This window comes from Poecilia reticulata, linkage group LG7 (genome assembly GCF_000633615.1).
Source record: "Poecilia reticulata strain Guanapo linkage group LG7, Guppy_female_1.0+MT, whole genome shotgun sequence".
Lineage (NCBI taxonomy): Eukaryota > Metazoa > Chordata > Actinopteri > Cyprinodontiformes > Poeciliidae > Poecilia > Poecilia reticulata.
The window spans coordinates 28,434,346-28,460,352 of record NC_024337.1 but is presented as its reverse complement, the minus strand read 5'-3'; the positions used below and the strand labels follow the sequence as shown (position 1 = coordinate 28,460,352).

The 26,007-nt window shown below is 39.9% G+C and overlaps 1 protein-coding gene across 2 annotated transcripts in view; it reads right to left on the bottom strand.

Annotated features, from left to right (window-relative positions):
- Window positions 1–15,809, bottom strand: part of cpne5a (copine Va) — a 90,832-nt gene extending 75,023 nt beyond the window's left edge. The window contains exon 1 of one of the 2 annotated variants that reach the window (XM_008413525.2): window positions 14,910–15,809. In XM_008413525.2, the coding sequence (XP_008411747.1) occupies window positions 14,910–15,019 (110 nt within the window). In that variant the 5' untranslated portion in view covers window positions 15,020–15,809. The remainder of the gene's footprint in view (window positions 1–14,909) is intronic. The other variant, XM_008413526.2, reaches the window with a different exon arrangement.
- Between the last annotated feature and the right edge of the window lie 10,198 nt (window positions 15,810–26,007).

The window sequence follows — 26,007 nt, the reverse complement described above, 5'->3', positions numbered from 1 at the left end:
GTACCTTGCATTTTCTGGCTCCAAACTTTAGATATTTTATGCAAAAAAAGTGGCAATATTTTCCTTCAAGGTAAATTAGGCAACAACTCTATAAGTGTATGTGCTGGTAAGGAGGCAGGATATCATCAGTGCAGATTCCTTGTTGCATTATTGGCTACGTACGTTTCTTTCATTGTCATTAACTTGATTATATTATAGAATAGCAGAGACCTCCAACATTGTTGTACACTTCTAACTTTTTTTCTCAGACCTCCAAACAGGTAAGTACCTGAAATAACAGCGCAGGTCTAATCTTTGATTCACAAGATTAAAGCTTATGTGCACTGGGTAACTTAAACAATGTGAGTTTTTTTTTTTTTTTTTTACTTTATCTACTTTATGTGCTTTAAAAGGCAGCAAATATTTAGTCATTTGAGCTCATCATGGTAGCAGTTTCTCATTTTGTCCAATAAATTGTAAACTCTTGCATGCATCAATGGCTTCCACTGCTGTTTTATTACATGTCACATCATAATGACACTTGGGAATGCTAAACGGTTATTCCCTATGAAAGTAATAGCCCTTGTTTTATTGCTTGAGTCATGACAAATTATGCATTTCTTCACCATTTCTCCCGGAAATTTTCTCCCTCGTGCATAAGCACAGGTGAATCTCAGTTTTCACTGATGATACTGATGACGGCGCCAACCTCTGTCCTCCGGTCAGAAGGGGGCGCTGCGTGCTGTACAGCGCATGCTTTGGAGCGACTGAGACCGTAGTAGTTTGGAAAGTTTGTGCGGCCTTGTCATTGTTAAGCCGGAACATTTATCTTTTCAGTACCTCAGTGCCACCGGGTGTTTTATGTTCTTCGCCCCTCTTACGGGCAAGTGAGGGAGCTAACCCCGAAGACGAGGAAATTTCTCCCCTGTGTTTTCAAACTACGGTCAGAAGACAGAGGAACGGTTAACACTGTGAACAAGAAATAGATGATGTTAGAGCTATGAATTTAGATAGATAGACAGATATCATTTAAAGTCAAGGCTATGCTGGTGATTTATTATGTACAGACAAAATGTCTCACCAGATTCAACTTCTCTGTTGGAGTGCTCAACTGCAACAAACCTTGGGAGCAGCCCCATGATCTATTGGCTCTTGCCTCAAGGCAAAAAGCTGAAGGAAAAAAAAAAACTTCCACAAAAACAACACAAAGAGATTGATCGCGCTATACAAAGCAGTATGGTACACATTCAAAAAAAGAAAAAACAAGCCCCGCACCATGCATCCATGGAAACAATAAAGAATGCTTTAAGTGTTTTTGAAGGCAGTCGGCAGGAAACAATCATAAAAAAAAGCTTCAAATAAAAGAGGCTTCTTCCGCAGATACACTTGCTACCTAACCAATGAAAACAAAACTTTTTGAGCATACCTTCTGCAACATAATCCGCTTAATCCTTAGCTGTTCTGCCTAAAAAGGGTAACAATGGAGCTGCTCTTTATGGAGAAAATTAATTTGGTGGTTGGTGGGCATAGAGTTTAATTGTGCTCAAAATACCAGAGTGACATTTTAAATCTCCAATTGAAACTGTGATTCTTCTTCTGGCCTAATAAAACTAAATTAGATAGCGAGTGACCGCTTCATGCTGCAGTAGATATGAACCAAATTGGTTCTGTGTCTGTTGTAGTAATTTTTCTTGTGACACCAGTACAACACACTTGGAAATCTTGAAAACTTTCTAATTAAACTTAACTGATTTTAGGAGTTGTTTATTATGAGCATTCGTTCAGGTTGAGGCATGCCAGATTTTATTATTTGGAAAAATAATACAAGCTTTCTGATGTTCAAATTAACATGATAGAGCTGCACTTTCTGCTGCAGCAGTGGTTTGACTATTACCCTGTAAATGCAGCACTCAGTACTAATGTCAGAGTTTCTTACTGGAACAAACTTTGAATATTTTTTCGTTCTCAGTCACTTTGGATAAAAGCATCTACTAAATGATTAAGAAGGAAATGGGCACGCAGCCAGAGCCAACAGCAGAACCGTGGTGGAGAGCTTCAGTTTGTATAAATTTTTTGTCTCTTTTTAAATTGTTTTGTACATAGATACCGGGGTAAAAAAAAAAAAAAAGAGTCCTCCCAAATGATAAGGCTATATTCTCATATAAAAGCACGCTGCAGGCAGAAGCTTCGCAGCATGAAACTGCTCGATAATCAATCATTTCACTTAACATTTTAACTAGAGACATTTCCCTCATGGTACAGTAATCTTGTTTCCATGTATAATAATGCAAAAGCACACACATATGAGTTTTGGTCCTGGTAATTGATTGTGAGCAGTGGGCAATAAATAAACTAAATGCACAGTAGCTGAAAAAAAAAAAGTTCCTGTCCCTTTAGGCGACGGCGGGATTTCAATGAATATAGATGAGAGTTTGGGACTGAATCCAAGCGCATGTAATTTTGTATCCCTGGACATAAAATTTTCTGACTAAGGAATCTACGAGAGACGGGACAGATGCAACATTGCTGGGGTGTTAGCCTTGGGCTGACCTGACAACAGTTGGGAAAACTGTCAGAGTAATTATCAGTGGAGATAATAAAACTATCCGTGATTTAATGGCTTTCAGTGGCCACCTGTTTTTGTATGGCGTCCATTAGCTCCAAACAATTACTTTTCTCTTTATCCCATCTCCCAAAGCAGAGAGTGGATCACTTAAAAAGGAGGAGAGCAGGAAAACATGACATCCAATTAGACCTTCATGCACCTATGCATGGTCACATTCAACACCTTATTGCACGAAGCAATTATAAGTCGGCTCATTATGTAAAGCAGTACAAATTAAATCCAGCGTCTTGTTGCGCACATGGCCAGAGTGGCCATGTTTGAGCCTCACCATTGGCATTAATCTGCTCTCACTAAAGCGAGGCTGCATATTTCAAAACGTTAACTACTTCCTCTGAGGAATCCCCCGTGGAATAAGAAAAGATCATTATCCTCAAAGCTACACAAGAAGTTTGCTGATGGAGAATGAGGTTCGTTGAAAGTAGGACAAACGTAATTAGGTACAGTAGCTTCTCGTTCCCAACGCATTTTATTGACAAGACTTCTTTCTTGTCATTAGCAGGACAACCTTACTTCAGGTGAGGAAATAGTAAAGTTTTCTATTACTCCAAAATTTTACAGTGTTTGCTAAAACCGCTGAAACTCTCCTATTAACTTGTGCACTCGATGTGTAGCAACTCTCTGCATAATTGCTTGTTGAATAAACAAATACTTAAAATTGATTTCACTTGAGACTTAAAAAAAACAACAACAATATACTTTTAATGAATTCCTTGATAAGCTTGATTAGCTCTGCACGCTTCAGCTGAAGGCTGCTGGACTTCTATGGTCCTCAACGCCATTTGAAAGGCTTGTTTAATTGTAGTAGATGGATGAAGAGTTTAACGCTTAAAGCACCCTTCACATTGTTGGCACCCCTGCTGAAAATGTGCCAGAAGCCTAAAATTAAACCCACCTTAAATTACAGTTACAGATTAATTTACTGAGGAAAAAATTGCTTCAGTGAGCTTTGAAATATTTTTTTACCTCATTTTGCTTCCTCCTGTTTCCAGTGGGAAATCAAACTTGACCCCATTTGCTAGTTGAAGTGGTTTTATTTGATTTTTTTATTGCTCCGACTGTAGATCTGAGACGGTCTACAGTCGGAGCAATAAAAAAAACTGGAAGACTTTCAAGTTCGGTGTTATGCTGATTTTACTACACCACATTGCAAGCACTTACTCATAATCTTATGAACTTAGGTGTCATCTTGATCATTTTCCTTTTGATCCTTTAGGTTTTGTATGATTTCAACCACATTTAACAGTTTTAGGTTCTTTATGGAAATGTTTTGACAAATTATCCAGAATTACATTTGTGAGGTCAAACACTAATGTTGGATAAGAAAACCCTGGCTCACAGTTTCTTGTCTATGATTTTTACCAAAGGTGTCCAATTGAGGTCAGGGCTCTGTTATGTTCTTCTTCACCAAACGTTCTCATCTATGTCTTTATTGACTTTGCCTTGTGCCCTGCAGCCCAGTCGTGTTGGATCAGGAAGGTACCATCTCCAAATTGTTAAATATCTCCTGGCATCTGCTAAACCCTGATTCATCTACTGGATCGCCAGACAAGGAGCTTTGATTTATCGCTCCAGAGAAAATGTCATCGCCACTTTAGAGTTCAGTGGAGACGTGCCGCTGCATCCAACACTTTGTTGACGCCACTCTTGCATGCAGCACTTCTTCCACAGAAGCTAATTTCATGACGCTTTCTGTTGCTCACTATGTTGTAGCTGTTGACTCTGCAGAAAGTTGGCAACTTCTGTGCAACATCTGCTGACCCTGCTCTATTATTTTACACTGCTTGCCACTTTGTGGCTTTATTGCTGTTGTTCCCAATGTCTTCCTCTTTATTATGATGCCACAGCTCACTGTGGCATCATAATACTGAAATCTAGTAGTGAGGAGACTTTACAACTAGACACATGCAAAGGGAGCATCCCATCATCCTGAGCATTGACCAATAGCTTTGAAAATGTTTTTAAAAGCAGTCTGCACACCAAGGTGATGGATTTGACAGACCTGTAGAAAAGTCTATCAGGGGTTTAAATAGGTGGATTAATATTTTTGTCAAGATGTGTTTGAGCAAAAGAAACAATTTCATTCTAAAAACTACTGATGCTTCCTATAAAAATCCTAATGAAAAAGTTATATTTTTAAAACCTATTCGCAAAAAGGGACATAAAAAAAATGCAAAGAATGACTGAAATTGACGTAAACATGTTGATTCCATCAAAGTCTTGCAGTCATCTTTTGATTTCATTACAAAGTACATTTACGCTTCAGGGAAACAGAAAGTGAGAAATTACTAATAAAAAAAAAAATCCCTTTCATGGTTTGATCAAACTAAACTGCAAATGTATAGATTTTAAAAATGTTTTAGTTACATTTAATTTACAGGAATTTATTCCAATGCTTTTGTATAAATAATAAAACCATTGGAGTTTTTTTTTCTCCGCAAAATGTTTGGGTTCAAATCAAAAGATGGACTTCAGAGCAAAACAGTGCTGCAGGAATAAAAGATCAATATAATTAACTGTTGTTTACAAATCATATCCACTTTAAATAATGGCTCCTGTATTGGCTATTATGGAACCCTCTAGGGCATGCCACGACTAAATCAAGAAGGCGTTATTTGAATTTGCAAAGCATAATAGAAAATAAGTGAGTCCTCTTCAATCTTATCTGCAAGTTCTTACAGGCTTTTCTAACTGTGTCAAGATTGGCGGAAAAAAACAACAACCAGGAAATGTTTTTCTGACACCAACTGCGATGGAATCAAATAATTGGAAATACATTCACCCTCTTAAACAAAGAGAACAAATTACTTCTCTTTAAGAGAGCGACAGTAAATGCTGCTTTATATGGCTTTTCAATTACACTCACTCTTGTTGCAGGATATTTTATTTCCATTCAAACCAGATTGGTTTTTAAACGATAGCAAGAAGAAGAAAGTGAAATGGGTGGTTCTGAGGTCGACTCTGACTCTTCACTTACTCCCCTGCCTTAAGGCCGACTCTGCTTTCACTGAGGACACACGTTGTCTATCCATTCAAGCTTCATGGGGTCAACAGGTCAAATTTTTTGTCTTTTGCACCCGAAGCAGTCCTTAGAGGTCAATGTTCAAAAGAAGCAAACAGTGGCTGCATAAGCTCTTGGGGAATCTGGCCAACCCCTTTAGAAGTAATAAAAATCCCATTAACAGTCAGAAACTTCCTGTTTTTCTCGTGGGAAAATCTACAAATATCTGCAGCACATAACGCAGACAGCCTTATGAGATGTTGTAAGAAGCATCACATCCGAGATCAAAGCTAATATATCAGGGGAACATCTGATAAACTGATGTGTGGTTGTGTTTCATGACTGGAAATCGTTTCGGGTTGTCTTACAACCCCAACTCCTACAATTGTGTCACGTCCGAATTCAGATTAAAGCTGTATTTTTATGAAGCACAAAATTGGAGCCTTCGTCAAATTTCAAACCCGTTCTGCCCCTTTCCATTAGCAGAACACCAATAACTTTCACTGGGAAGGAGCCAGGTGTCTCATTCTACTTCTCCATCTGTTAAATTATTCAGATTTAACCAGGGATCTCTGTGAGCTGGCGATTCCTGCCGCAGCAGAGAACTCCCAGGGCAGCCATCTCACCGGCAGTGACAGAAACTCCGTCATAAACCTGCTGTTCTGCTAGTTATAATAAATGAGTATGCACATACACTGGGACTTCTCAGTTTCAGACTGGGTTTTGGTGTGGAACTCATGTCTGACCCAAGAATAATATTACTGCTAATTACACGGTGACAGGTCTGGGTTTGTGGAGAGAAAGCCGAAGGAAAAGAGCTCTGGTTTGATATGGGTGTTATATCCCTGGTGCAGGGCTCTGCACAGACTCTTCTTTACATTCAAAGCCATTTCCTCAATCTTTTAGTTCCCTCTGAACAAATGACGGTACATTAAGTGGACAATCATGGTACCAATGACGCGCGACATATTTTTTGACACATTTGAAACATTTTTCATGGCCTAAAATGATACCGATCCAGATGTAAATTGTGCTAAATATGAAAACAGTTTCGTTTTTGCACCATGTAATTAATAATTCATATTTGAAACTAACAGAAATTAGATTTTCCCCATTATGTGTGAAGCCATCAGAGACATGCTTTAATTGAAATCTCTTTCCAGGTGCACAGCCCAGGGGGCAAAGTCATCATTTCTTAAAGCGTTTGTTTCCGACGGAGCCATGATGAATTCATAGCCTTCACCGTGTCATTTTTAACATGTGAATACTTTCAGTCACTGAAAGGATTAGAAAACGATGAGAGAAACCACATATGGCTAACTTTTTTTTTTCCTTCCAGCAAAAAGGCACAACAAGTTTTTTAATCAAGTTGTGGCGTTAAAACAGAGGGGAGCTTCCAACACGCCTTTCATATGGTTTACTCTTCAGTGAGACGCTACCTGAAGTGCGAAACTCGAGTTTTCTCCAGCTGCATGCAGCACAGAGTAATGCAGCTGTGCCCTTCCCCACCAGCTGGAAAAAACCTGCTGTCTTTTTCCTTCACTTACAAGTGTGATGACTTGGGCTGTTTGGAAATGTTTCAAGCTGTGAGAGTTTGAAAACTAAAAGAGGTAAATCAACCCAACTTACAGGGATAGCATCTTTTTAAAAGCTAAGGCTGGCATGCTCTGAGAGTCATGTCTTTAGAGCAGCTTGGAGGCAGACAGTCCAACCAATTAACCAGCTGAAATCAGTGTGTTCTTCACTGGAGCAGCCAAATGGAACCATATTCTGTACCAGAAGCAATTAAAGACAACTAAAATTTTAGTGATGGTATATTTTGTGATGGTCTACGAATGAAAATTAAAATGATGACAAATAAATGTCGCACAAAACATTTTTCTAACTGTAAAATGAACTTCTTTGAGCTTTCCATCATGTTATGATATTCCCTTGTCAAAAACATAATTGGAGTGTTGCCTTGTTTCTTTCATGCATTAATCTCCCGTGGCAACCATCAAGGGGTGCCTAGGAAAAGGCGGCACTTGCTTTCACCAAGCGCCGCCTTTTCCACAGAGCTCCTCCTCAGAGCCACAGTCTCCAAGTCAAGCTTTCGCTTCACAGAGCAGCCCTCCCTCATGATTCTCTCACTCGGCTCCTTCAGACTAGCCAGCAACAATTAGTAAAGACCTGGCGGAAATGTGTGTCTGCTGAGCAAAAATACAAACTACTTATCAGTGAAGCGCTGGTAAAATTTTGTTGTAATGACTTCGTGAAGGAGGAGTTTCAGAAAGGGCAAGAACTTCTTAAAGAGACAGAGGCCCAATTTTGAGGTGTTAAATTCCAAAGTCAAATTTCTTTTAAGTCATGTTTGATGTATAAACATTTTTAGGACAACTGAAGGTAACAGTTACTCTAAAACAGTATTAGATCTTTATTTTTTTTACTTGAAAGTTCTGTGGAAATGCTATGATACGATTTAATCAAGACATTCCTAAAACATGATTATGAAACCAGTTGAAAGAATTGAAGCTAATTCTTGAATACTGCAGCTCAACAAATGGCCACTTTAAATCAAGTCCAAAATATTTTTCAGGAATCTCCATGTTGCAAAAAAACTTCCATACAGATTTGTATGTTTTGAGAGACTAAGACTTAACATTCTGCCCAACATGACATCTGTGCATAGGTAGTTTTTAAAAAATCTCATCAGTCTGAAATGTTTTTACAGTTTTCCCATCCATAATTAATAATGGGACCAAAAGAGTGACAGGTGAGTGTTGACCTGTCTAAAGAAGTGACAGAGTGTCCTGGCCATATTTAACTACATGTCACTGCAGCTTTCAAAACTCAGAATGCCAGTTTGCATCTTCCAAAGAAAACAAAAATAAAAACAAGTAAAAAAAAAGTTTGAGACAAGCCTAAAATCAGCATCCAACATGTAGAAATTCCTACTAATATGGCAGGTTTTTGTCATGTTAAAAGAGCCTCAAGTCATTCCAAAATTATAACATACTCTTAAACTAATTGTTGAAGCATCTTTTGTTTCATCTGTCAAATTTATGTCTGGCTGGATAAATTCAAAACTTTTCTGCTCATGGATTCATTGTTTTGGTTTCTGATATCTCATTTTGTCACAGTTTTTAGACAAAAGCGGACACATATTTTTAACTTCATAATTTTAGATTCCAAGACAAAAAGTAGCCGTGCATGATGCTGCCACCACCATACCTCACTGCGGACATGGTGTTCCACACTACTGTGGCAAAAATATAAGTATTTGTGCACAGAAATATTCCTTCTGTTTTCTTTCTCAAAATTCTAAACTTTCTGCATATATATATTCATGCATGTACATAATTTTATTTCCAACAAAGTTTCCACATTTCTACTTTACATCTACAGGTTGAGTTCTTGAAAGTGAAAGCAAATTCCTTGTTTGTGCACAATCTATGTCAGTAAAGCTGATTTTGATTCTGATTCTGGTTGTTATATGATCCTTAGTCATATCTTCTGTCAAACAATTGTTTTCTTGTAAAATACAACACTAGGTATTTTGTTTACAGTTACAACTAAGTAAGGAGTAATGCTTTCCTCTATCGTATTTTAATGATTTTCTTGACTTTTTGATCTGCAGAGAAGCAGTTTTACAAGAAATGTATATCACATTTGTATAAAAGTCAAGAAGAGAAAGGAAAGACACACATTTTTCACATTTCTACAACCATAGTTTCCAAAATGACTCTAAAATGACCAGAAGACCACATTTTGGAAAAACAAATCTGATGTGGCGCATTGCTTCAAGAATCATTTCACATTTTTCTATAACCTCCGGTCACTTTCTGAAAGATATGCACTATTCTCCCCACAGCGAAAACAAAATGTAGCTGTTTATAGGTCCACTCTGTAGACACATTTCCATCCACCGGGGCAAAAAATTTCCCTTTTGGCTACATGTCCACTCAAATGTATCAAACAGAGCTCTCCAATCTGACAAAGCTTGTTTTGGCCTCCAGCTAAGATTGTCAACCAGTAAAAGACCTTCAGCATATGCAACAGTGTGTCGAAACCTGACTAAACTGGCTGCTACTGCTTGTGTAAATCTGCCACCAGCCCCTGACACATACATCTTCTAACAGACTCTGCTGACCCTTTGGCAATCTTGAAAACAGTGACAAATTCAGGCTTGATGTCTCCGAGCAACATGGGGATATTTGATCTCTTACTCAACGCACCGACTTATAAATTTATCCACCTTTCACATAAACTTCCTTTAAATGTGATGGACAACAAGAGGAGTGGTTCAAACCTCTGTCCTGTCAATCCGTCATTGTGCTTCCACGGCCTCCACATGTGCTGCCATGTGTCCCAGACGAGAAGATATTAATAACCCTGACACCCCCAGAAACGCAGCGTCTGGGATCCAAACTCATTTTCACCGTGTCATGAGTGCATGTATAATTATACGCTTCGCCGGCCTCCGAGACCCGCCTGTTTAAATCATAACGCTCCCGAAATTGAAAGAAAAAAAAAAAAAGAATAGCTGCTTTTTGACACTCGTGTGTCTCACAGGACCTGATCCTCCTAACAGATGTGTCAAAGGATTCACAAACACAACCGGCCCTATAGAATAAAACCCAAGCGTTTGCCCCAGGTCAGTCAGAAAATTGAAACTTCTCTCTTTCTTCAAGAGGGCTCATTAATATTTTATACTCCTGCACAATCCAAACTAGTTTAACTCGAACTGTCTGTCTGCAGGGGGGAAATAAAAGGGATTTTGAAGCAGAAAAAAAACAGCTCACGGGGGACAACCGAGACCGGATAAGAGCAGCAATCTTTATCCTTAAAAACATCATAACTGCAGCACAGTTAAAATTTTTATTAGCGCACTCAGATAAAGGATTCATTTATCACACAGCATACAGCGCCTTGTAAATGTATTAATACTCTTTGAACGTTTTCCACATTTTGTTGCATTACAGCCACATGCAAAGTGGTGCTTGATTATTAAATGTGAATGAAACTATTCTCAAAATGATTTAAAGATAAACATCTGAGAAATGTGCCCTAAATGTTCCCCTAAATTAAATCCAGCACAACCATCAGTGTTCAGATACCACATAATAGGCAAATAAAGACAAATAAACAACACATGTGTGTAATGTGGTCTTACTATACATTCAGCTCCTCCTCCATTAGAGTAGTGGTTTTCCATTTTGGTTCTCTGGACCCACACCACTGCATGTCTCTGGTGTCTTCCTGCCTCCACACACCTGACTTTTATAAATGGGTGAATGCCAGGCTTCTGGAACACTTAATGGCATGCTGAGGAGGCAACGCGTTTGTTTCATTCAGGTGTGCTCGTGCAGGGAAACGTCTAAAACATGAAGGACGGCAAGTCCTGAGGTCCAGGATCGAAAGCCACTGCGTTAGAGAACATTAGTGAACAAACGGCATCATTAGGACCCAAGGAGCACTTTATCTCTGACAAAAGAAAGGTCAGAGATAAAGCTATGGAGAAGTTTTGGAGCACATTATAAAACAACACGCCTAGCTTTGGATCACAAGGGCGTCCACCAAAACTGGGCAAGGAAAAGAGAAGAAGTCACAGAAAAGTGGCAAGATAAAAAGGCACTGACTGTTGACAGAAAGCCAAAATAATTCCTGTTGGCAGGTGTGGGGGCGATCCAGCAAGCATGGCCAAGAATGTGCTCTAAATGCAAATCCCAATAAAATAACTTTGCAGTTGCAACTGTAACGTGCCAAAAATGTGAGAAGATTTGCAAGGAAACTACGATTTTCCAATGCACTGTTTCAAACAGCATTTCATAGTTTGAGCAGCGATACCACACATCCTAATTGTCCTGGTGATTTCATTATAGCTCAGGCCATCTCTGCAGCAGGAATTGCTTTAGGTGGAGATCAAGAAGCAAGCCACAAGCTTTCATTAGATACCAGGAAGCACCAATCAGTGGCCCCATGTGCCTGCGGAGCTCTCCTGTATCAGGACACAGGCATTCATGTGACCTCTTTGTGTGCCTCAGCAGGTAATAAATCCCTCAGGAGCGACGGCTGGCTCGGCAGAGTTAATGCAGATCCGAACCTCATCTTTGGAATGCAGCGATTCGACGCGATGCCACACTAACCAATCATTTTTGCACAAATTGAATGGCTGAAGGTAACTCCGGCGATGCGCCAGAGATCAAGACGTGGCATCTTCATCTCTGTGAAATTGGAAATGGCGGGGGTCGCTGATGAAGTTTCATGTTCGTGATTTCAGGTGGGAGGCTGAGCTGAAGCTGCTGTGTCTTTCAGCGGTAAACTGGTTGTGTGTTTAAACACCCTTAAGGGGACAGGTGGGAAAAGGCGTCAGGCTGTGGCCTTGGTGCTTGGTCGTTTTATTGCATTGAAACAAATGATTACGCGTTGTTCCCAAACTTCTTATTGAATTACTAATATATTTTCTTCCCTTAATGTGTAAAAAAAATGAAACAATCTACCATCCTCACCTAGCGTTGTCGTTGATACAAAGAGTTTTCAAGCTCATTGCTCTGATGCCTTATACTGATTCCAGTATAAAAGTTTACATTTTCAATCATCAGAAGGATGTACATGTATGCGTCATCTAGCCAGCCAAAGTGAGGCAGAGGAGGAAATGTCTTCCTTAAGTGAAACTCTGGCACCGTTTTTGTAACATTCATAGCTAAAAGGCTTCTTCACAGTGGAGCAGCAGAGCTAAAGCAAAGCCTCAGTTTCCCTGAAGCCATTGTACATGGGAACTCTGAGACCGTCTGGCGGGCTGAGATAGAGAAAGGCCGCATCCTTCAATCGAGTAGGACCCACATTTACCGCTTTGTTCATAAACATGAAGTGGCAAGCCACATGGAGAACTTTTTTTTTTATTTAAATCATTAAAGCTGCTTAAATGCTAACAAATGAATACATTCCTTAGTGCCACTTTAGAAGTGAGGTCAGGTGCCAAGGAGCCGCCGGCCCAAACCCGATAAACTGGATCCACTGGTGAGGCAGATGTAGGAAGAGGGGCCACTTGAGTGTGAAGAGCCGTCTTATCGGCGCACTGGAGTGTTGTTCTTCCAGCTTTGATGCCGACACTCGAGGTACGGCTCACTGGCTGACCTGCGAGCAAAACCAATCAGAGGCATAGACGGGGAACAATGTGCTATCATAGCGATGTGCGCTTGTTTTGATAAGCGTCTGTCTGTTTCGGCCCCTCTAGTTTGTCAGGAGGGTACGAGAGGGGGAGGTTGGATTTGCTGCAATATCGGCAGAGGGTTATAAGAACGCCTGAAGGGCAGCGCGGCATGGTTCAATTTCATGTGCTCTGCAATCTCTGAGCTTTCAGGCTTACTAAATCAATTACACAGGGTTGTGGAGCCTGTTCCTCTCTCACTCGTAATACCCATAATGCCCATTGTTTCTCTATGCTTCCCGGGGAAGACCGAACACAGACTTCCTGCAAAGTTGATGGCTGCATACTTCATCTGTTCAGCTCTTCAGCTGTCTGCACAAATCTGGATCCTTGATGCCAATGTAGGAGGGTGGACTGTAGCGATGAGCGCAAGTCACAAAGAAGAACATGTAAGACTTCAGCAGACGGTGTTTCAAGACCCAGCGAAAGGAGGACTCGTTTTGTTCCTCTCTATCACACTGTGTCCAGGAGGAAGTGGTTTGGTTCGGAAGGAAATTGCTGAATACGAAATGGTGGAGTCTCAGGCCAACAGCGCAGCTCCTGGTTTATAGTCGGCGGGGGAGAAACACGGCCATCTAAAGCCTTATGACACACCAAAAACCAGGAGCTTCAGGAGCTGCACAATGCTTTGGTTGTATAATGCTTCTAACAGGAGTCTCTTAGAAAGATCAAAATCAGGTGGAATTAATGTCAGTAACAACTCATTGTTATATTGAGATCTAAAAATGTTCTCTTAACATTTATTTTACCTTTCTCGGTCATCAGTGAAGGCACCTTTCTTGACATTACTGCAGTCATCCCCTTCTTCTAATCACTAATAAAAGCCTTTGCTTGTTTCCATTGAAATAGTTGGACAATTTATGTTTGGGGAGGAGCTCCAGTCTTTGAAAGGCCTCCTTGCCATCACCCTCATGTTTAGATCTCTTCACACATTTCTACAAAGATTTCCATTCAGCATTAATGTTTATTCTTCTAGCCAAAATAAACCTGCTACCACTGAGAGATTAGTTTTGGGTTGGTACAGGGAAGAGACAAATCAAATTCCAGATATCTAGGTTATTAGTCCTCCAGGCACCTGAAACTTTTTACAGGAATACATTTTATAATCAGGTAAAAATATATAATGAATTCCTAACCGGCTTTACAGATTTAAAGATTGTTTTTTTTACACACCTGATTTGAACAAAGCAATCTTTTCTTTGCCTGAGTGAATAATATACAAACAGAGAGAGAGTCAAATAATTCATGCTTTGTGTTTGGTAGATGAATCCCTCGCCTGTGGCTGTTCCTCCTTCATTTACATAGCATTAACACTGTAAGGCGATTCAGAGAGCGGAAGATTGTGGATCAGAGCTAAATGACGCACAACTGTAGAAACATTGCAGAGCCAAATAGTTTTATTATTCCTTGTAAGACATTAGTTCACTTTTGCACATGTCGAGTCAAACCTCTCCACCTGCAGCCCCACCCTACCCAAGTGACACTTAGCGGGAGGCAGGGGAGGTTCTTTTTCTTCCACGACTGCTCAAATGAATCTTTTTTCTTTCTTTCTCATTTTATGAGGGTAAAATGGCTGACGCATCTTTGACGTCTTTGTAGCGATCTGCTTTGGCATTGTCTCAGAGGGGGAAACCTCTCGGGTCTGCTCATTAAGCTCAAGAATGGCTGGTTTTTGCGCGCTTGGAACGCGCGTCGCAGCAACGCACAAGGTAACGTAATTAAACTAACGGTGGATGAAACAGAGACCCGGGGTATCATCCGAATGTTTGTTTTTTTTTTAGATAAACTACAAAAACATTGAATAAAAGTTTAGTGGTAAGGATTTGCATGGTTTCACTAAATCAAATCCAAATCCGATTTAAGCGCCATTAATTAGTGCTAATGTTACTTTTCTGTATGCGCATTATGGCGTTCTTTTCCGACGTCGTTGTAATCCTAAATGGTTTTGCGTTAAATTCCTTTCCGTTGCTCTTTTTTTAATTAAACTGTGAAACACGCAGTAGTTCCAACAATAAACTGTTTATTACACCATGTAGGGATTCGGTCCAGTGTATTGTAACCATAACGCGCGGCGGCTTTCCAAGCGCACGAGCACGAACAGCACCACCGGAGCTCACCTGCAGGACACTGTGATCTCCACTTTGGTGGCAGGGATGCTCCCACTCATGGGGTCGAAGTCACAGACCGTCGCCGTGGCCTCCACCTTGTCCATTACGTCCCCCTCCATGCGTGCTGGAGACCCGGGCCAGCTCCTGTGGCCGTGTGAGTGAGTTCCGCTGGAGCCGGACAGCCGAGGGCGGAGAACCGCAGCGCGGCAGCCGAGAGAGCAGGAGCGAGCGCGGTCCAGACAAACCTCCTGGATGCGGTCCGCCGGACGGGCAACAGCATGGAAAGTTTAATTAAGGCGGCGGTGGGAGCGGCTGCGAGGCGACTGGCTTAAAAGCAACGTGGGGTTCAAATGCCAGGACCCATCAGTTCAAACTCTGCAGAATGAGCTCCTTCTGCCTGAGACCGAGGCGCTTTGAAAAGTAAACGCAGTGAACTCCACCCCTCCTGCCTGCATTCTCTAGCTGTAGCCTACATGCAGAGCTGTGGCTGACACTGATTTATGGTGAACTGATCGTAATTTTGCTCTAAATTAAGTTGGATGAGCCTCTAAGAGAAAATCAATTTTTCTTTAAAAAAAAAAAAAAGGATTGTCTGAATCTCCTTGCAGTTCAGAACAGATGAATATTTTTCAATCCGCTTTTAGATTTTTCCTGAGAATAAACCCACCTTCAGCGAGTTAATACCTCCCCTAAAAAACATTTTTTTTTAAATCTGAAAATCGCTCCGAAGATAACCGGTCCATCAACAACCAGCTCCCAAAATGAAGTGAGAGGTTGCGTGGTGCTGTTTCAGCATCTGGACAGCTCCTCAGACCGCTGCAGCTCCACGCTCAGCTCTCCTTTATCTCGCCACTATAAGTAACCTGAAGGGGCGAGAAAGATTTCCACCCGCCACCAGAGTAATTCAAATTGAAACTACCAGAGGCAAATGTGCTAATGCGCATAAAGCGAGAAATGCTTCGATTAAAAAGTTGCGGATGACTGACAGAGAGAACACCTTTGGAGCATCACACTGAATAAGTTCTTCCCTCTAACATCAATCATACAGGTATCAGCAGAGGATAAAACGGAGGTTTGAAAAACGATGCTGATTCATATCAATAGACTATAATGTGAGATATATGAGAAGTGACAGAAACGTCACATCATGACTTTGCACCAGCAGCCTTTGGCATCCTCCACAAGAACGATGAGCCTCAAAATATCAATGCAAATGAAGCTGGTTGCTCACAGAGAGTTGTAACTCATTGAAAGGAAGAACTTCTGTGAAAAAGAGGACAGGTCAGAGGAGTGACTGCAGCCTTGAACCAGTTGTGAGGCAAAGCGCTTTCTGGAGTTTGACAGATTCTCCAAACCTGATTGGCTGGAGCAGAAGCTTCCAGATCCTCCACACAGAAACATCCAGAACATGAGCCAGAACTTTCATAATATGTGTGTTTAAGTCTTCCTCAATAGTGGACAACATGAGAGGATTCTTATCTGTGAAAAGAAAAATAGAAAGTTGTTTGTTTTGGGGTTGTTGTTGTTTTTTTATTCAGCGATCAGGAGATTTTAAAGCACTTCCTGCTTCCCTCTACTAACAAACATTACGAAAATTCATTTTCCAGCATGTCTGGGCACAAGCGAACCAAAAGCTGGTTCAATGAGTTACTCGACTAGTAAATAAAAATGAACCCCACAGAGAACCTAGAGAGGAACATGCAGTCGAGAGCCGCAGCTGAATCAATATTTCAATATTCTGAGAAATCTTAATAGCTGTAAATCCTTCAGATTTATCACTCTGTTTTTCAATTACATAACACAATTGGAGTATTTTAAATCAAAGTAAAATCACTTTTTGAGCAATTTAAAATGCAATGACTGGTACATTTATCTACCTCAAAGAGAAAAATCCAAGCAGCAGCGTCTCACGACCGTGAATCAAATAGACACAGATGCTTCAGTTTTGTCACATGTGGAAGTTTCATATAGACAAACGCCCACAAAGGTCACATAAAAATACACATGCAGCCTGAGAAGCTGTATGTGATCCTTGCCACAGGCTATCCATCGGCTTCACAGCGAGCATTATGGGAAATCTGACTCAGACTGAGACTGACATGGCGGAGAGCGGTGCGTATTTCGGACCAACGGAGCACTGATTTATTATTATTAATGTTGGCTCTGTAATTAGGCCTGGTGGTGGCCCTTGGCTGGTTGACTCTGAGCTTCCTTCAGCGTACTGCTCCTCGCTGCCTGCTGCGCTGCTCTCCTTCATTCCCACCCGCAGCCACCCTGCTTCCTATAGCTGTGGAAGAAGTGTAATTACAGCCACATGAACCCTTTCTGTAGGTAGAGAGTGTGTGTGTGTGTGTGTGTGTGTGTGTGTGTGTGTGTGTGTGTGTGTGTGTGTGTGTGTGTGTGTGCGTGTGTGTGTGTGTGTGTGTGAAAGAGAGAGCTAGTGCCTAAGCTGTGATACCACCCACACCTGTTCTACATCAGCAAAGGGAAAGCACCACATGGGGGGCGAACTCCAGCAGCTCTGATTTAGTCTAAAACAAGAAAGACACCAAAAAGGTTGTGCAGTATTACTTAATTATTATGTGGGACCCTGTTTTCATTTCATTTGATCTAATTTTATGCCCATAATAGATATTAGAAAAGTAAATATCCACAAAAATATTTCCAACATTTACTTAGATGTGCTTTTAATGTCTGCTCTCCAGTCGTGAAAGAGTAAAAGCTGATCTGCGCTGTGTGAAGCAACAACATGTCAGTCTGGCTGACGGACTCAGGAAGACAGCATTCATGTACTAATTTCTACATTACAGCGCCATTTATTACTAAATTCATGCACACATTCACACGACGACAGAGATGGATGGAGTGGGAATCAAACCTGCGACCCACTGGTTGCAGGGTGAACTCCTACCGCCATCAACATCATCGCCCCAAGTTACCACAAGACAATACTACAGTAGCAGAGAGAGAACGTAAAACCTTTTCAGCCTTTTTCAGACATTTAAATTTTTGATGGAGGTAGAAACAAATGAATATTTTAATCAACTCAACTTGCATTAGTGGACTCTGTATATTCAAATGCAGACTGAGGGAGGGCTCTGGCAGTTTTACCTGTTTGAGTGCGATGTAGAGTTGTCCAGATGGGGGCAGTATCAAGCAACCTCACGATGTTTACAGTTGTTTTTAGTCTATATTTAGCTTTGATGATCACATCTACAAAGGCTTGAGCTTCCAAGTAAAGACAAAAGCTTAACCAGTCGTATCAGACGCAAATTAACCCCAAAACAAGCTAAAAGGAAGGAATAAAAATTTTATTTACCCATGTTTTAGAGAACGATACTCAACTGACAAGAAAAAGCACAATAATGTCTAATAATGGTGGCTCTGAGGTAGAATAAATACAGATCAGAGTTATATTTTTCTGTTATTAGATGCCCTAATTTGAACAAAAATATCTAGTAAAAGTAAAAAAAAGTCATTTCAAGTGAATTCTTCATTTTGACCCGTGCTAAGTACATATTGACTCGTTTCCAATGACTGTGTTGCTTTCTCAAACATTAACGTTTGAAGTTTCTTGTCGCCATATGAAGTTCATAATTCTGACATTCTTGCAAACAAGTTCCCATTCGCACATTCCACAGACGTGGGGAAACATTAACATTCATCCAGAGCTGTGCTCCTCTGGCCACCTGACAAATGAAAGCCTCGTGTTCATTTTACCCTTCAGGTCTTCGCCAGCATCAAAGAGTAAGCAAAAAGTCAAGAAGTGTCCTCTAAATTTAACTGGCGGGATCTTCTTTATTTTCTTTTCTTTTTTGGTAACAGAGTAAATCGTCACAGGGGTTGGTGATGCTCTCGGATGTTACGGACACAGTAAGTAAAAAGAAATTCAAAAAAATTCACTTTCGCATTAACATGGCTGTCCTGCGTTTATGTAAACAAGGACCTGAGTGCCTGCTCTGTCTCTGAACGGTGTGACATAACAGGGCAACATTTTGAGAGACGGGGAGAGGAAACGCTGCTGGCGTTTCCTGGTTTTTGTGAAAAGCCATATAATAAAGATGAAGCACTCCAGGAAGTTTAACATCTATTTTTTGAGCAGCGCTGGAAGCATTTCATGCATCTTACTTTGAAGTGAACATCTGTGAAGCAACACACTCCAAATGTGCTCTGGAGAAAAATACTGGAAAGAAACATTTTCTAAATGGCTGCAGCTATGAGGGGGATGTTTGCGTTCTGCTGCACTTTTCAATGTCTCTGTTAAAAGCAAACATTTTGAAGGACAGTCAGTCACATGGAGATTTAAAAAAAAGAACAGATTTAATCTTGGTTGATCTTCCTTTCATCGGGAAAAAAAACCTTCATAATGCAAACAGAGTTTCGCAGAAGGAGTCAGAAACTCAGAAATCTGACTCAATATGGTCAGAGAAAACAAAGAGATGGTGGTTTCTTCTGGGTCCTGTTTCTGTGCAATAAATTCAAGCCTTGTGAGACAAAGTGTTGCAATATTATAACATCTTTATGTCAAACAAAAGAAAATGAAAAAAAATATTGGCTTTTCTTTTGGGTTTTTGGCCTACATGTATAGACTGGACCCTACTGTTCAATCTTGGAATTGGATAGGAAATTTTCATATAAATATCCCCAAAAAGTGAAATGGCAAAAGCACAACTTGAAAAACTTTGGCTCAGCACAGTGAATCTCTGTGGTTCACTGTACCAAATTAATCAAAACATAGTAAGATGTTTTTAAAATGTTTTGGTTGATCTCAGTTTACAATGTCTAAAGCACTTAAGCAAAACGCAAAAATAAAAAATTTTATATATATATTTAAAATAAAACTTTCATAAAACCTTATAAAAAAATGTAAAAAGTCTGAAAACATCTTTTCGGCTTCACAGCGCGGCTGTGAAGTTTTGCTTCCTGCTCGGGGAAAAAAAGCGGTTGATCATCAATTGACATTTCACCATTTTTAAAGCGGGTGAACCACGAGTGAACTTGAGCTTGACACATAGCGTCATCCTTGTAAACGGTCTTCAACATTTGAATGGTTTCCGATGCTTTTTTCCCGAGCAGGAAGCAAAACTTAAGCCGCGCGCTGCTCATAGAACTTCTCCAGGAAGAAAAACGACGGCTTGACAAAACAGCTCTTCCAAGAAAATTCACTGCAGGTAGACGAAACCTTCCACATCAACGCCGCTTGGCACACTGATTGAGAAGGCGTGGTTGAACAAATACCTAGAGGCAGAATCGTGTACTACGAAAACTGCGCGTGCAGCAGCTTCATTCTGGAAACATTTGGGCACCCCATCATATATGACAAAAGTTTTAAAATAGGCCATTCATTGAAGGTGCGCCTTATAATCCGGTGCACCTTATAGTGCGGAAAATGCGGTATTTAAAAAAATGCATATGTCCTTAGAAGTACTTACATTTAAAGCAGGTGTAACCCCCATAAACTAAGCTGGTATGTCTGTATGTTTAATGTGTTGTCTTATTAGTTCTTAGGATGTCCTGTAGAGAGCACTAGACCCAAATTTCTCCTGTGTCGGTAAAGAAGAAGAGTAAGGCATAAGGGGAAGAAAGAGAAATGGCAGACTATACAGACTAAGCACGTTTCAGCAGAAGTAGAGAAGTCACTAGTCACTACTGCTCCTGTTATACGAATGAAATTTGTAATTTTGAACTGGATGATGTACATTCTGTTCCAGGATTTCTCCGGTGAGTCTGTCGTTTTATTTTCAGCTGCTTATTTATGCAGAATGGCTACCTAGCCGGAGCTAATGTTGCTCAGTTTTTCTGAACAAGAAAAAAAACCAACCGGAGTATATTGTGTCACTCTGTAAGTAGCATAGTTCTGTGAAATGAGACTGTTTTATGGTGAAGTGATGTTATTAAGTAAGGTCTTTATTACTGAGCGTTTTTTTTTTTTTTTTTTTTTTGGTTTATTTGAAACGCTAATTTGTTTTTTAATGAGAAGTAATTGAAAGAATCTCGCTGATTTCCATATACCTCCATGATCGGTTAACACTTTGCATGCAGGTTGGGTTTTTTTAATGGCCGACATCTGAACGAGCCCGTGGCGTTCCAGAAGCAGGAGGGCCCCGCCGCCATCTTTGTGACTCGGACTGAAGCCTGGAAAGAGGAGGGACTGTGCGGCTGGAGCTGGATATTTTGCTTGGACAACAGACAACCTCGAATTAGTTTTTTAATTCCACAAACTATTTGTTCAGGAACATTTTTTCTCAAAAAACTGACTATGTGCACATTGACTGAATTGACTTACTGAACTGTATATTGACTGACTAACTGGGAAACGTAATTTTTTTCTCTTGGAAAAGAAGCGGTTGTTGAAATGAGCTTCCTTAAGCTATAACTTAAGAAACCTACCCTTATTTTTCTGAATATTTTGTTTTTTCTAAGGGTGGACAATTTAAGTTTTATTAAACTTCATGAAGGTAATTGGTGTTATCTGAATTATTATTCTTTTGTAGGGAAAGAAAAATAAACTGGAGTTGTTGAATTTAATTGCTTATCATCCTCCTGTGTGATCCTAGAACAAAAGTAACTTTACCGCTGAGTTTATTGCTAATTAAACTAAGTAGTGGCACAAGCAAATTACAACAAATTTCAATCACTTATGTTGGCCTTTCAATATTAGAGCTTCTTAGTCAAACAAGTTAATGACCCTCCATGATGAGCAGCCATTTTGTTGGTAAAATGAGATGCGAGTCTTGTTTTGATAATAAATGTGCTACAAATTTAGGGTACCTCTATAAATATTCAGTTCTTTTTAAAGAAATCTGCATCAGTGTCTAATTATTTGATGTATTTGTGGGAAAGAAAGTGATTTACCACAGAGAGACATTAAAACTTTGCCTTGCAATCAAACACGTATGGAGTAAAACGGTGAGCGTTTGCCATAACGTCACTATAGTTCAAAACATAAAACTTTAAAATCCAAAAAGAAAGCAAAAATTGCTTGTGGACTTTTTTTTATATATATCCGATGCATGAATGAAAGCAGCGTGTCTCTCCTCCTTCCGTCACATCAACCAACATCTCTCTGAGCTAAAAACTCATTTGTCATCCAATCAGTTTGTCAGCTCTATTGATTCTCCAAAGAGAAACTGGGACCATTAAATCCCTTCTGGAACAGGACGGCTCAGCCTGTAGCTCTCGAGTCATACATAACCAAACAAATGAACGACCGAACTCGACTGAGAAATGGTGTTTAGACCATTGCTGCTCCACTACGCCGTCCAATTGAGCTGGGATCCGCCGAGCCCTCGGGGAGGAAGCGTGTCGGATTCTGGCTCATTCATCTTCCGTGTGTCGGAGACGAGGTAAGATCTGACCGCCGCAAGAAGGGATCTCAGAGGCTAACTTCCCCCGTATGTGTGCCTGCATGTATGTGGTGCAGAGGCTGAGCTGCTGCATTGATTGAACACCAGTAAATGGGTTTCTGGCAGCCATCCCCCGCAATCAGCACCACAACTCTGAGGTGTGCTTCTTTTTTTTGTTGTTCTTTTTTCAGTAGCAGTGACAGGATACAGCCTTGTTTTACTTCCCCTGTCAGGGAGTTCATTATGTTGAGACAGAAATTCACAATCCCATGAAGTGGGGACATTCCTTATTATAGAGCACAGTGGAGGTATTTCAGTCTCTGACCTGCTCTGCCTGCCTGGAATAAAAGCAGCTGCAGGATTCAGAGACACAATCCTTTCAGGGTGTAAATCTCAGATTTTCTCCCGAGAACTTCAATCGCCTGAACGTTTTTACGTGTGTTGAAAACCGACGGCTGCTTTTAAATGCTGAGGTAATTCATTCAGATCATTTTATTTCTAAAAAGAGGGAGAGAGAGAGGAGAGAGAAAAAAAGAAACGAATCATTGGATTTATTGAAAGCTGTCACGCATGCAAAAAATCGTATAATGTTTCAATATTCCCATGTGTTATTGGAAGTGATAGGAAGACATAGTGGGACATTTTAATAAAAGGGAAATAATGGATGGGGGTTTTCTCATATCCTCTGACATATCTATTGGTTAGGCAGCTGTGACAGCGGGGAGGGGGAGGACCGGGCTTCTTGTACTTCTCCATCATCCGAGTGAAAACTTCAAGTTAGGAAACAGAACAATTGATCATGACCGCAATTCTGAGAGTAGTAATTTTCTGTTTGTTACTTTAAGAATAAGCGGACTTCAATCCAGATTAACTGACAAAGTCAGATCCTTTAAATGTGCCTGGATATGCACTTTTCCATCCGGAGTGCCTTACAGGTGTATTGAATGTCACTAAAAACACCTAGGATCTGTCCTGAAAATCCAACCTGTCTCAAACGGAGATAAAACGTCACTTTCGTATCTCAGTCTGACTGCGGAAACCAAAATTTTTAATTCCCGACTGCTTCACACGCAGATTATTTGAAATGGGGGCAACAACTATTGAGACATTAACATCTCGAGGTTTGCTGCTGAATCCGTTGAACTTCAGATTCAGAGAGGATCACTCCTGGCCTTTGAACGGCTTAGGATTCCTTCAGAATGAGAGGGAGATGAAGCAACATGGCTGCCGTGCAGTCGCATGTCACAAATATCGTAGCTTCATAAAAAAAAGAAGAGAATCCCAGAAGTCAAAGCAGGACAAAGTCAAAGCTTTGTCCTTTAAATGTTTAAAAGTTTAAGCACTGAAAGAAAACTAAACATCAGTCGTTACAGCCAAGAATTTTATGCAAATAAATGGTTTCATTTTGAGGAATATGAAAAATTAAGTAATCACTCAGATAAAAACCCTTTTTTATGTATGAAAAGTGTTTTGCAACACAACGTTCTCTCATATTTTGAGTTTTATCGCATTATCGAGTCTCGGAATTGAGACTTTGCAACATAATCTTATGATGCTTTTCCCTTTAGACTCGCTCTGCTGCAACCGTTCACTGTGAATTTAAACTACCATCAGACTTATTATTTCTAACTCCATAAAACAATTTCAACCTATCGGTGTTGCCGTAGAAACATTGTTACAGACATAGGCATGGGAAGAATTTTAAAATCTTCCACTCGCATGCTTTTATTTTGAAGGCCCACAAAAGCGCATTAGCAGAGCGCTTTCTTCTTGGCGCAGCTCTGTTCTCCTGCTACTGGTAGCTAAAATCGCGATACCCTCACTGTGTATCCCTCTGAAAAATGAACCCATTTAAATAAAGAAATAAAGAAATCCCTCCATGGGTGATACCACGATAGAGAGCGTTCATTTTATAGCGTTAACACCGGTGCTGTAAGTGGTCCGGTATGAAACGGGAGTGATGGAACAACACAACACTTTTAAATTTCAATAATCAGAATGCAGAAATTGTTTCCATTGTTTTAAAATGTTTATGTCAGTCTGCCTTTTCCCCATCGATACGCTTTCCGACCGCCCTGCACCTTATGGGGCTTAAAAAAAGACGCGCACATTGCGCAAAACTCTGAAACAGGAGAAGCGGGACATAAAACGGAGCGACGAACTAGATGTGAATTATGGCATAAAAACAGAGAATCCGAGCTGAACAGTGAAAAAAATCAACACATGATGTGAAACACATGACGATTAGGCGGCGCAGCAGGTGATGAGTGAAGATTATTCGTCTCATATTATTCGTCTTATAATGGATAAATGATCAAATAAATCTAGCAACAGGAAAGAAACTAAAGTGAACATAGCAATAAACCAAGAGAGGATAATAATAATCAAAGAAAACTAAATGGAAATGAATGAAGAACAAAATGCAAGAATAAACTAAGAAAYTAAAGTAAATACAGAGGAATAAACTGGTATGGCAAGACCGTTCGAGCAATAATTAATACAGAGACTGTATGGCAAGAATAAACAGACACTATATCCAGATAAAAGGTAAAATAATATTGTTGAAATGCCATGGGTTTGTTGCGATCACGTCTAATACTGAGAATAAATATGTCTTACAGACCATAATGGTAAATAACTGATCACTTATTTATGTTTTTAATTAGATTTGATATATTTATTTCTACAATATTATTTTTCATGTCAGTGTTAATGTCATGAGGTTGATGACTCCATGACACTTTCAATTTGACTCATTAGGATTTGATTAAGAACCAGATTTGTTCTTTGTAATTTCTGTCCAGTAAAACTATTAATCTTATAAATCAATAGGTCTATATAAAGATATAATCCATGTTTCTGTCTCATATTTGTGTGGCATTAAAAGGATCTGGAACTTTTGTTTTTCCACTGAAAGCTCTGGTTTGCACAATAAATGCCATGTGGGTGAAGTTTTATGGATGATAYTCTGATGTCCCATTCTCCTGAAGGCAGCACAGAGCTGCACCACCAGAAACTCACAGAAACACTGAAGAGAAGAAGAGCTATGATTAATGTAGTTACAGTTCTATCCATGTTTTAATGTTGCAGAGCTCAGTCATTTTGCAAATAGTTCAGTTTAAACTGGCATGTTGAACATCTTTTATCTGGTCATTTTGTGGAATATTTAACAACTAGAAAATGGCACAAAATAAGAATATTGTTTCCACTCTGATTGGCTGATGCAAAGCCTACAAATTTTAAGTTGAATGTTTGTTGCATTTTTCATAGACACCTGTGAAAATAATTTCTCTTCCCATGGCTTTTTTGTTCTCTGGGAAATTATTTTTTGATGATAAATACAGAAACAAGCATAAAAATCAAAACATCTACAATAGTGATAGTAAGTAATATTAATGATAAAATAATAGTCAGTGCAAAGTAGCCTGCAAATTCTTTGGTGGGGGGCGGTGAGGGACCTGGATAAAGGCTGGGGGGGTGCTGGCCCAAAAAAGGTTGAGAAACACTGATTTAGAATGAGACTGAAAAAGCAGCAAAATTAGCCTTTTTATTATTTAAAGTGAGCAACACTTGATCATACTCGACCACTTAACGTGTATTTATATATTATATTATGTTATATTATATTTATTATATTATATGGATATTTAGGAGAACAGCAGTGCTAGAATGATGTTGAAGAAAGGTGAAGAAGCTCTGGTGAGGTCTTCATTTAGTTTATTGAAATATGTATGAACTGTTTTTAATTTTTAAATAAGCTA